Source organism: Ylistrum balloti, unplaced genomic scaffold (genome assembly GCF_031769215.1).
Source record: "Ylistrum balloti isolate Yb309-2 unplaced genomic scaffold, AGI_CSIRO_Ybal_v1 Utg369882, whole genome shotgun sequence".
Classification (NCBI taxonomy): Eukaryota; Metazoa; Mollusca; class Bivalvia; order Pectinida; family Pectinidae; genus Ylistrum; species Ylistrum balloti.
Genome location: NW_026782019.1, coordinates 210,794 through 224,289, shown reverse-complemented (window position 1 = coordinate 224,289; position 13,496 = coordinate 210,794). Strand labels below are relative to the sequence as shown.

The 13,496-nt window shown below is 34.3% G+C and overlaps 1 protein-coding gene across 1 annotated transcript; it reads right to left on the bottom strand.

The window, feature by feature from the left end:
* Window positions 1-423: 423 nt before the first annotated feature.
* On the bottom strand, window positions 424-7,042 carry LOC132546267 (uncharacterized). The gene is made up of 7 exons (XM_060209978.1): window positions 6,997-7,042; window positions 5,872-6,099; window positions 3,375-3,578; window positions 2,333-2,560; window positions 1,480-1,641; window positions 1,021-1,068; window positions 424-509 (listed from the first exon to the last, which is right to left on the bottom strand). The coding sequence occupies exons 1-7, from the start codon at window positions 7,040-7,042 to the stop codon at window positions 424-426; spliced, it is 1,002 nt and encodes a 333-aa protein (XP_060065961.1).
* Between the last annotated feature and the right edge of the window lie 6,454 nt (window positions 7,043-13,496).

Genomic DNA, 13,496 nt, shown 5'->3' with positions numbered 1-13,496 from the left:
AAAGAAAGCCGAACCATTCTAAACAGGGTCAGTATTGATGGTATGCAGCCATATAAAGGACGTCACAATATGTATCAAACAAATCAATGCAAAATAAATTTACAAAATAACACAAATGTTTTATTTTGAGAAATAATACATTCTACAGATAGAGACTAAATATAAATGGACGGATTAATTGAATGGTTAAAATAATTTGATAAGTCATCTTTTGTTCGTTATTAAATATCATTGTAATGCAGGTTTAAAGGAATTTATAGATGGCATAATGCCATGCTGAGTTTACACCTTTTTTGTCTATGTATTAAATCAAGATAGGTATTCCATTGAAATCCTCGTTTATACATCATCGAGTCGAACTGTTATTTAGGAGACATGCATTCTTAGAAACACCGATATGATGGGCAAGTATTGTGTTCGGATTCACAGAGAGATGTTATGACCTTGTAATAAATACATCATCGTGACGCAAACAACCAACAGGACAGCCAGCGGAGACGCGTGGTCGCCTACAACAGAGTATTCAGAGATAACCGGGGTAGGTGCTCATTTTAAAAACTATTCTGAATTCTTTTATTGAAAACTGGTAAACGGGTAAAAAAAATCATACCTGTATTTGAAATTTAAATCGGTACATATTACATATCAGGTTGTTGATTTGATGTTCCAGATGAATTAACAAGACTTCATTGATGTAATAGTATAATTAAATTCCGAATTATTTTGTATGAATTATATTATCTCCTATCTTACTAAAACAATAAACCGCGTCACGACCTTACCGATGTTATATACTTACTAAAACAATAAACCGCGTCACGATCTTACCGATGTTATATACTTACTAAAACAATAAACCGCCTGACGACCTTACCATTAATACCATATGAATTATTATATCTTATTTCAGTAAAAATATACTTATTCAAATACGATATTAGATGCAATTGATAGTATAAAGATTTTTGTGTCACAGAAACATCAAAGCTGACCTTTGTGACGTATTGTAATTATACGTACCACTGCTGTTGTAATTAGGATTGCCTGTGTCACAAGATCTGTTCTGTCCTATAACACAACCATCATAACAATTACAAGAAATATCTATGAACCACGTGAAAGTCTAGAAACCAACACACCTCTACAAAATAAATTGACGACAAAGATAAACTTATCATGAACCAATAATGGATAGGTAACAGGAAGATAGACTTCATATGAAAACAGCAAGAACAATAAATTTTGATTTAATTAATAAAACAGATTATTGTAATGTAAACGTCTCCTGAATTGTATTTTTATGTTTTAATGCTTTCAATATCAATCGTTTTAATGAAGATGTAATTAGTACTTAAAACATTTTGGTTTGTCGAATCTTCGATGAGTTTCAGTCAAAGTAACATTCCTTTACTATCACTAAATTGTGTTGCATACAAAATTGGAAACCGTGTCACAATCTTACTGATGTTATATACTTACCAAAACAATAAGCGGCGTCACAAACTATAGTACTTTGCAGCTTGTAGACGTAGTAAGTTTGACAACTTTTAATCGATATATTGTATTCATGTAAACAGGATCCATCGATACCCAGTTCACACGCAGTCCTGTTAACTGTGTCACCATCGGTAGGATGAGTATCTGTAAGTATGAATAAAAGACACACAAATGAATAGAACCTTTAAGTGATTTCAAAGTAGATACAGTAGAGCCAAAATATTGATTAAACTGCATCATCGAACTTTCGCGGACTAACGATACTACAGTCATAAATTCAGAAGCCTAGGAAGCAACTGAGGAAAATTCAAAGTGATGTAATGTATTTTTATACACAGGCACTATCAATACCTAGTTCGTTCGAGGTCCTGTTAACCGAGATAACATCTGTTGCATGAATACATACAAGCAATATTGTATTAACTTACAAAGAACCCATCACTATCAATTTTACACGACGTCCTGTTAACTGTGTTCGTATGGTAGGGCGAGTACCTCGATGTACATTGGTATACATAAAATACACCCTTTATTCAATATAAATTTTCAAGATGAAGTTGAATAATTCGCGTTTGTTAATTTCCACCATCTTTCTTACAGAGCTGGCTTTCGGAATGGATTGTAAGATCCACATGAGATGATGAAATATTAAACATTAAGTATGTTTTTATAGAGACCAATGTAAAAATCGCAGTATTCTTTCAGAACACGAATAAAAAAGTTACATCACGACAGGATCTTAATGACATCAAAATAACCAGCAACGACTAATATTATATATTAAGATCACTTCATAATTAACAGAAATGTTATGCCAATAAATGAGAACATATACCATTCATCCAAATAGGAAAAGATGTGCCACAACTGTTGACTTGTGGTGGTTGTGTTACGATCTGTAAATCTTCCCCGTCATTGGTTACTCTATACCAGACGTCACTAACGGCGTATCGGTCACACACAGGAGTTCTGTCGTCACCAGTTATTGTGCACTGTGTCCCGCGGTCCCCAGCTCGATGTAAATAATGGCTGGTGTTACAAGGTTCAGACAGTCCTGTATCCACTGGTAGATAACCAAAACAGTGATATGTTAATAGGAACGAGCAATGGAAATGTTCACGTGAGAGTTAAGAATATACCAGACAAAAAATTCAAACAAGGGGGAGATATTTAGTTAACAAATGCAACTGGACAATTCTTCAACAAATCTATGGAGCTCATAACCAAAAGATAACAAATTTAAAGATCTGAATCTGACATTTGAAAAAGATGTAATATAGATTAGTGCAGTGGGTGTGGGTGGGTGAGTAAGTGGGTGTATGTTTGTATGTATGTGTTTTTACATGTTGGGAATCTAATGGGCAGTTGTTGTATGTGTTATATAGTTCACATGTATTATCTCTACCTACTGTTTAACCACGGGGTGCCCATGACGAGGAGAAGACGATGTTCTGCAATGGCTCAATGTGTCATGTAGCTTATCTGTATCATCTTTAATGTTTTACCGATGCAGAGGACATGACCTGGAGATGATACGGTTGCAACAGCGGTTCGATGTGTGACATGATCTCTGAATGTTGGTGCTGTTGGTGCCGTTAAATATGGTTGTGTGTCTGGTATAGCTTATTGGTATCATTTCTATTGCTTTACCTGTAGGGAGACCAGGACGAGGAGTTGACACGGTTGGTACAGGAGTTGTACCACGACAGGTGTCGGTTCCTGACAAAAAAGAAATAAATTGTAAGAATACATGCCGATTTTGTCTAAATGATAACATCATTTTTTCTATCTACGTGATTTAGAATAATATCACAACACTTAACCTTTACAATTTAGCGCCATCTATATTGTTATTATATCAAATAACTCTTCTAGACAAAATGGCAGCCTTGTGTCGTCACTTGTTTGACACCTACCGAAGCAGTATGCTGCGTCACACGTGGTTGTAGCTCGGAGTTTGTAGACGTGGAACCCATTACAGCTCATGATGGTGACATTGTAGGTACTCTGGCAAGTATTATTTATACCTCGCATACACGCCGTTAAGGTTGTATCGCTATACTTTGATCGTGGCAGAGAACCTGTAATTGTAGTTTAACCAGGTCAAGACGTGGAAAAAACCAACAACATTAAAACAAGACCATTTGCTAGCAGCGTAAGAAATGATCTTCCACTTCATCGACAGCACTTCTCAACTAAATGAAAGTCGAATATTGAGTGTTTCAAATAAGAAATGAGTTCACGAAAAGAAATAAGAAGGCATTTCAAAAACAAGAAAATACCAACATGTTAACATAGTCCAAAACCAATCAGTTACGTCACGTTTTCAAATGAGTTGTTCACATTGGTTTCGCAATAGTAAAAGAGCAAGATAAGCGGCTGACATTTAAAGGCAGGACGTCTTTAATGTATATGAAAGTAACATTAAACGATATCGTATTTGTGACCGTTTTGATAAGCTCTTCTATAAATTAAGTCGAGTATAAAACAAACAAGTGACACAACAGAGGAGGAACACACTTAGTTCCCATAGGTTTGCCAAGAGTCCTTTGGAAAACCTTGCCACAAAACTCGACGAAGACGTTGTCAAACAGAAACTGATTTTTATGCTTTCGTCCTCCGTTTGTTTCTTCTTTGGTTTGGAAGTATTTTTCACGAACAACGCTTCAGTATAGTTACATAACGTATAAAACTGCATTGTAATGTTTACCAGCTGTTGCTAAATGTTTCAATTTTTGAAAAAAAAATATACATTATTATAACATTCTTAACGGCCCTTAAACACAAAAAGGCCATTAGGGCCATCAAATGGTAAAACACACAGCGATCCAAAAAGGAAATAACATCAAACAAATAAAAGACAAATGCTAGAAATCTTAAATGGGTATATTATCACAAAAGATTAAAATGGTACGTCATAGTCTATTATATAGACCAACATCTTTCAGATAGCCTAGAATTTAACAAATCTCAACAAGTTTCAAAAGGGTTTTTAGACTTTACATTAACATAACAATAAAAACATTCTCGAGTAGACAGAAGGTCGATGCAGTCATATAAAAATATGTTTAACATTGAATGGCTAACATCCTATGCACCGAAGATTATCGTCGCGTTTCAAAATATTTGAATGTGTAGGGTATGTGTGACCCATCCGCAGACGGGCAAAGACAACTGCGTCTCGGTGGTTGTCTCTATAGCCTGGAGACCATTCATAGATGATAGGTTTTACGGAATGCAATTTATTATTGGTATATTGATTCCATTCCTCTTGTCACTGAGCTGTTAAACATTGTTTGATAAATGGTTTAAAATCGGTAAAATGTAATTTAAAAACAACAGGTGGTAGCTTCCTTTGATAACTTTTTCATGGCCTGGTAATCCCATGTGCCTAGGAACCCAGCAGAAAGCTATACGAAAGTTAAAGCTAAGTTCATGATATAGTATTAATGTATTAGGAATGAAAATATTTTCGATATTTCTATTGTTAAGACTTTGTAGTACAGAAAGAGAGTATGAATGGATAACATTACTTTGTTAGTTTGAATATATTAAAAAAACTAGGTAGATAGCTCGCACTTTCGCGAATATTGTAGGCGTTGTTCGGTAGCCGGCAGTCATCAATTTCATCTTGGGTAACCATGGCCGCGGCAACCATATCATTACCTTTTAAACCATCAGTATAAAAATGTAGAAATGTTTTATATCTTAACTGCAATTTCGAGAAGGATGAACGAAAGGTGCAACTGTCGGTGTCGGATTTAACCAATTCATGAAGTAAAAGCCAACTTTAGGGGAAGTTCCACGGTGGAATTTCTATCGTTTCAAATGACTGAATTTGTTCAATATCAATATTTGTGTTTTGTATATATTTTTACCTTACTCTTCTGGAATACTGGCCCTGTTCATATTTTTGTACTTTTCATGAATCTGCTAAGCGTGAAGCAGGGAATAATAGTAGTATTAAGATCAAAAGTAAGACAGTGTCAGAGGTGACATTAGAAATCTAACAGTTGTTTAACAGGATCTGATCCCAAATTTATTCGCCTTTTAGGAATCACGCAATGGAAACTGTAGGAACAATTACCTAAACGATAGCTGTTGGTCTAATAAACCTCAGTTTGATAGATATAGTTATCATTTCTGAAACAAACAATATTATTTACTTTTAAAGTTACCAATCCTACAAGAAAGGGGAAATTCCAATAAAACATTAAGTGGTACTTACTAATTAATTCTCACTCCTATGTGTCAGAATTATAAATCCCATACAAATGTGTTTTGCTTTGTATTATATGCTAATATTGATAAAAAATAAATTTAAGTGTGACATGGCACATCCATACAAATAATGATCAAAGGCATTGTACTTACCATTTAGCCATATTGGAAAGGATGTCCCGCACTGATTCAGCTCAGGAGGGTGTGTCACCATATCCTTATATTGAGGATCGGATCCCATTTCATTCGGAACTTTGTACCAAAGCGACTCATTAATGGCGTATCTGTCACATACTTGATTATAAATACCCGTACATCCGGTCCCCCTATCCTCGGACCTGTGGAGTTCTATGGCTGTCTCACATGGAATGGCCTGGGACTCTAAGAGAGAGACAGAATAAACATTGTATCTTATCATATGAATACAGTCAATGTTCCTTTTGGATTTAAGAATGAAAAGAATGGGAGGAAAGGGGAAATACATATATATGATATACATAAACATTCAAATTTTACAAGAAAATATACAGAAATGTATTACAAATAGCTAAAACAATTATTCATTTAAGAATTTGTCATCGTTTTGACTACCCGATTAAGTTGTGTCGGGGTAATATCCTGTTTGAATTTGACTGTGGATTGCTACACTGTGTAGGCATGTTATGAACAGGTAAATCAACAAAGGAATGACTTATGAGATAGCAAACCCGGACTTCGGTCTAAAGACAATGTAGATTGTTCAATATTGATTACTTCGTCACAAGCGACAAACATGAAAATGGAAGATTAATACCACTTTATTACACATAATGTTTATAAGAATTTATCATCTTGATAAAAAATTTTGAATCATCAATGCAGTAATTATATAACATAAAAAATATATTATTGCTAACGGATGATATAAATTGCTATTAACAATATAACTCTTCAAGTAGTGATACACCTTTCGTAGTTTTGACTGACTAGAACGTTGCATTCTAGCCAAAAAGAAACAAAAAAACTCAAAATCTATATGAATGACACGATGCAATGTGACACTATGGATTTTTATAAAGAATATAAAACAGTTTTATACAAAACCATATAAAATGATATCAATGAGAAATCGCATCTTGAGAAGTTGTACACATGTGATTATATGACTTTTAATACTTGTATAGAACGGAAACAAGACAGATATAACATTATATTTAGCACTAATTTAAAGTGACAAATATATTTCAAATGTTATGATATATAACAATGTGATCTGTTATTCAAACATGTGTTACTTACCCCGTAAAAACCAACCGAAAACGAGAAATGTAAATAAAATCAGCATTTTGTCGTTAAGAAAATATTGTGCCCTGCCTTTACATACAGTGATAAAATTATTTGTTTTTCTCCTACTCCACATTGACATTCAGATATGGGTGGGAAGATAAGGATGGCATGACAACCTCTGTCAGGGGGCTACATAGGTAGAGAGGCTGTGTGTCTATCCCTGCTGGATACTTCAATTTATTATCTTCTCGAGTTAGCCTACATAGTTATAACGATCACAGTGTTGTATGCCATTTACACAACATGTGGTTCCTACATAGTTGATGTTATAGGTATATTCATTGAAAACGTTATCAGTGTTTCAATATTGTTTAATTGGTGGATTGAAATCAACATGTTCAAATTATGTAGTGTCAGGAAAAGTTTGAATTAAGGATCTTAAATAAAATAAAGTGGAACAAAAGATTAAAGAAAAGTGATTAACAGAACACAAGATTATTGAAACTAACTTTAAGTGTAAAAATATAAACAATTAGCATTTGTTCACACGCGATATTATAGCGGCAAATAAAGCAAAGCAACAACATGAAATCACAGTATCACGAATTACGCGTGAGCACAATAAAACATATATCGCCACTCAATTCAGGTTTTAAATACAAATATAAAGAAAAACAAATTGGATACGACAGATCTCAATTTGTTTTCGTAAGTGGTCCAATTCTTAACGGTTCAGAGACACAGGGGAAGTCATGAAGGATTATGAAAGTTGGATATCAAGAGGGAAAAATGTGTTAAAACAAATTAACTTTAACATCGGATATATCTAAACGTGACTATGGATTTTGAAATCTTGTTCCACAGACCAACATCTTTCTGTGCTGTTCATTGAGACGGTCTGTTGAACTCCAGTAAAAAGGGATATATATATATACGGTATAGATGACCACAATTACAAGGACAGCATTAGTGTTTGTGCATTTCTCTTTGGATAGGACACTACTAACTGACTTTATGTTAAATGGATTTAAGTTTTTCTATACAACTTTGTTTTTACTACTTTGACATTAAAAGCTATGATAAAAGAGGGTTTAAAATGTTGTAATAAATTTTTATTGTGTCTCCTTAATCATGTATATAATGCGTCTGGGGAAACATAAAGAGGGTAATAGAGAATTATTTGTGATAAAATACAGCGTTAATTGACACAGGGAGGTGGACCGTGCTGATAGTCGGTAGACTGACTGGCAAATGCTTAAGTTGGTGAGTTTGACCTGAGGTCAATGAAACTGTCAAGACTTCAGAGCTATTCTTACGTAAACCTTTTAATTAAGTGGTGGGGGATGTCTGGTCGTGGCACAGGGAGAGAGGAGAGTTCCTTGGAAAATAGCCGTATATGGGACTGTCTCCGGATACTTAGCTGAAGTAAATTAGCTAAGGGTTTCTGAGGAGTTGATCGGGGTTAATGTAGTATGCGTTTTATAAAGTGTAAATAAAGCTGAAAAAGTACTTTTGGTGTTGTGATATATATCCACCTGGTCACCTTACAATATGCAAATCAACAGGTGGCAGCAGCAAAGTCACTTTGGCGAGACTGAGTGATTTATTTAAATTTGTCCTTCGCGTAAAACATCCTTCAGAACTGATACGGGCCCTCCAGGCCTCTTAATTTACTTGCAAAGATGTTTTTTTTATCCAATGTCATCTCTAAACTTTCTTTATCTCTGTTTCATATTTTGAAGAACAAAAACAAAAATAAGAAATATATCACAGCATCATATCAATCACATGACGTCACTTTCGAGATTCTGACTCAACGCAATTAAGCTGCTAATTGACAAACTTACCGGTCACGAATTTTTTTCAATGTTTTGGCTAAGAACAGCAAATATAAGGGGCCTAATTATATTAAAAGCGCTTGAGTGCACCGAAACCGGAAGAGTTTGAAACACTCCTCCTATGATCAAACTTTGTTCTAAAAATTAAGAAAAAAATAACATTTTCCTTTATTGAATTGATCATAACTTTTTTCTTATGCCAAATTTGACAAATAATGTTTGCTTAAAATGACAAGTAGATTCCAATGAACAAAATAAGTGGTTATAAGAAGCCTTGCGATGAACCCTTGCCTTGTTATGGAGCCATATCTGAACCTTACATTATACCCTCAGTAAATGTCATAAATTCTATAATTCAGACCTTTTGAATTTTTTAAGTGCTATTTCAGGGGAGTGTATTGGGGTGCTATAAATGCCACATGGTTTGGATTAAATCTGGTCGTGGGCAAAAGTCCATTGTTCGTGAAAAAGCTCCTTTACTGATAGGTTAAAAAAAGAAACACAACTTCTTTAATTGTAAAATATTTTGTATTGAATATAGATAGCCGCGTAAAAAGTTAGAGGAATACTGGGAGCACCTTAACTAAAGCCCAATTAATGTTATTCTTTAAAATGTGAGTTATATTCTCAAAATACAGTTCCTTTATTAATACATTCTTGTTGATGGTATGAATAGTCATGTTTACATAATCAGTAACTTACAAGAACCATGAATGCCAGAGCTACATGTATGCTGAGGATGAAATCGAACCTGATAAACTTGTTATCTTTAATCTCCCTGATTATGGATGTTTTCATGATATCTTGTGCAGTACCCTTTAACATTCTGTTTTTCTCTTCTGGAGTGTGCTCGACTTCAATATTGTGTGAGGATCAGCTCTTAGTACTTCCGGATCATCAAAGCCTTTTTACATTTCTGCACTGTTTTGAAGATAGCAAATGAAAATTAAATGATTTTAATCATAAATAAGTTGTAACATGAAAAATGTTACGCTTTTGGATTTATTGTTTGTATGAGGCAAGGCATATTGTACTCAAAGTAAAATTATGTGAAATATTGCATTTTAACAAAACTGCAATAATATACCTGATATATAATCTGACCATAATACGAAACTGTGGAGGAAATTCATAAAAAAAATAGGTACATTTACCGTCATGCAGGTAATATTTACAAACGCGGGCCTCATTCAGCAGTTTACTCATTAGAAAACTTTAATAAGACAACAGATATAATACGAAATATTGTCATTCAACATGTTTACAAGAGTTAATTTAATTAATGGCTGTTGTAGATTTATCTGTGTTGTATAAAACTATCATTCAGTAAGACGTGTTAGTCTAATAAAAAAATACCTCTTTTGTTCAACAGAAGAATGAACCGAAATCTAATTTGTTCACTGTAGTCGTTTAAAAAGCACAATGTTTATAACAACGAGAATTTGTCTTTCACTTTGTTAAAGAATTCGATGACGCCAGTGAGATTAAAGGAGTTTTTCTGTCTGCAGACCTTGTATTTACAGCTGATCTTTGAGAAATGACTTTTCAACAGAGTAAAAGCACAAGAGAATCTACAGCATATCCGTATATCAGAGAGGTGCAACGTGGTATCATGGCATTTGGGCGAGATATTCAACAGATTATGTATTGTCACGTATCGTGTGCAGCACAGCCCATGCCATAAAAGGTATGGATACTTCATTGTGTCGTCTTAAATATTGCGATTTATCATACAAAAATACAGTAAGGAGACACCAGACAAAGAATATAATTTGCTGTATTACACTGCCTGACAGATGAAGGAACTAAAATGAGCCCCCAGCTTAGGTGGATATGTTTTTCTTTTGTGTATTCCATTCAGGGGACATTGATAAGACTATTGCAACACATCAGATCACATTTTTTTTACCCTATCCAGTCTTTCTGAGCTTTGTTAACTCATATTGAAAATTCCCCTATATCATACCCGGCAGTTTCGAGGACGCTAAACCGCCAAACAAACAACAGAAAAAATGACATTGCTACAACATGCACTAAAATCAATGAAGTAAAATAGCTAACTGCAGGTAATATTTAAGTTGGTAGTTTTGTGTGGCGACTCCAATCATATAGTACAGTATTACAGATGAATACTAGGATTCTGAAGCGTTTAATTGATGTACACGTGAAGCAAGGTAAATGGTTACATAAGAACATCAACAATAACCTTGACCCTATAACTCAAACATTTACATTTTTCCGCGATATTTACGTGTGTTTCAATAACTCATGATGGCTGGAAAGGGGAATGAAGTTGTTTTCTGTACTGTCTCGTTTGTTATTTTAAAGTCAATCCCGTACCTCGTGGCTCTCTCTTGCAGATAGTGTTCCCTCGTATGCACCGTACAATCGCGCTCTACACCTTATCAGAGTTAAAATGTCGAAGGCCTCACTTAGAATTTTTGCAAAGTATGAGAGCAAAACATTCATGTCAATTGCACACAATTTCTGGTAGTGTACCACGTCGTCCTGATTTCTGGATAAATAACCCACTTCCATAGTGCATCTGTTGTATCATGCGTGTTGTATGTTCTGAATGTAACGCCTATTCGAAATTCTATGCCTAAATGTAGAACTAATTAATATAGCGGTACAAGACAGCTTAAATCTTTATTTGTTTTAGACCTTTATCTGATGTTCCTAAAATTATAGGGAAGTTTTATTTTACTTCGATTTTAATGACCTCAATGAGTTATTTTACTGTTGTTGTTATTTTTATTATCCCCCGCTTTCACCGAAACGGGGGAATATTAATTTGGGTTTGTTCGTCCTTCTGTCCGTGCGTCACACTTTCGTTTCCGTGTTCTAACTGCCCCAAATATTATCCAATTTGGGTGAAACTTGGTCAGCAGATGCATATTGGGGTCATAAAGACTAAGTTTAACTATCAGAGTCATCTGTTGATAATTATGGATACTAATAAGGTATCCTTTGACTTCATTGGTCGGTTCATTTACATGCTTTAACTTTCCTAGATATAATCCGATTAAGATGAAACTTGGTCAGCAGATGCATAATAGGGCACATAAGACTGGGTTCAGCAATCAGCATCATCTGTTAATATCTATGCATACTAATTAGGTATCCTTTCATTTCATTGGTCGGTCAGTTTTTGTGCTCTCACTTTCCTAAATATAATCTGATTTAGATGTAACTTGAAGTCCCACAAATATTATCCAGTCCCCTATACTGATCATCATACTGTATGGACTACTATACCTACTGATGACCATGGATCTGCTTAGCACCATTGTAATTTGTAGTATGCAAATTTTATTCAATTAGTTCACTTTATTGGTTAATGTTTGATATGTCCAATCTACTCTATATAATCCTTTATATCTTTCTTTGGCTTTAAAGTAATACATCATAGCTCAAGAGAATATATCATTCTACATAGCATTATGACATGTTTACTCCTAACCTTTAAAATATTTACTTACAATATGTTTGAAAAGCGGGGGATATAAATTCCATGAATTTGCTTGTTATTATTATTATTATTTAAGCTGATCATACTAACCCGATATAACTTAATCAAATGTAACTAAATCACCAGATATAATTAGCTAACAGATTATGATTAAATGACCGAATATAACTTAACAATCAAATATAGCTATTTTCGCAATCAAATAAACCCACAAAGAGTGTCAGTGAAAGTTTATTTCAAATTCGTTTGAACAGTCAAGTCATTAACTTCTGCAGAATTTTTTAATTGACTGTGTTGAAAATTATTATTATGACATTCTTAACCGAATCTCAATACATGCAATGTCATTAGGGTCATCAACCGGTAAAAACACATCGATCCAAATAGGAGATAACATCAAACAAACTAAAAGATAAAAGACAAATGCTGCAACAGTTCACTGTAGTCTTTGTAGAAAAACGCAATGTTCATAATGATGAGATTTTGTTTTTGGGGTTGTAAAGGAAGCCGATTACGCGATTAAAGAAGTCTTTTGTGTTTGCAAACCTTGCATTCACAGCTGATCCATGAGAAATTTCCTTTCAACCACAAAGGAATCTATGACAAATCTGCATAGCACACAAGTGTAACGTCTAAAGTCAACAGATTATCAAAGACAGTAGGTACATTTTGGTAGCTGATATGTTGACTTTTAAAAAAGCGATTATATAATGACCTGTTCGCCATACAGCGTAGCCCATGGCGTAATTAGTGTGGGCACAACATTATATCTTCTATCAGTGAGAAGACATCAAAGAGTCAACGAATATGGCCTGATTGATAACACTGCAAGATTGTTAAAGGCATTAAAAGGCTCAGCAAATGAACTTACAAAGACAGTAAGTGAAATTCGTTTTTTTTTAATTATTGTCAGTGTATTCGGGTTGTCTCCCTTGATACATATATGCTTCATCAATATTTAGGCTGTTGAGTAACAAATCGCATGAGAGTATGGCTGAATGTAACTGGTTTTTATTATAAATACTAATGTTTCATGTATAATGGCATATTTCTGCAGTCCAATTACTTCTCGCCGAATTCCAAAGAACCACGTATAATAACATTCATATTGGGAATAACTTGGATGCTCTTAAGTTTGTCATAGTTGTAGGAATCCATTGTACTGGAATGTTTCAATATGACACACAGAATGGCGACTTTTG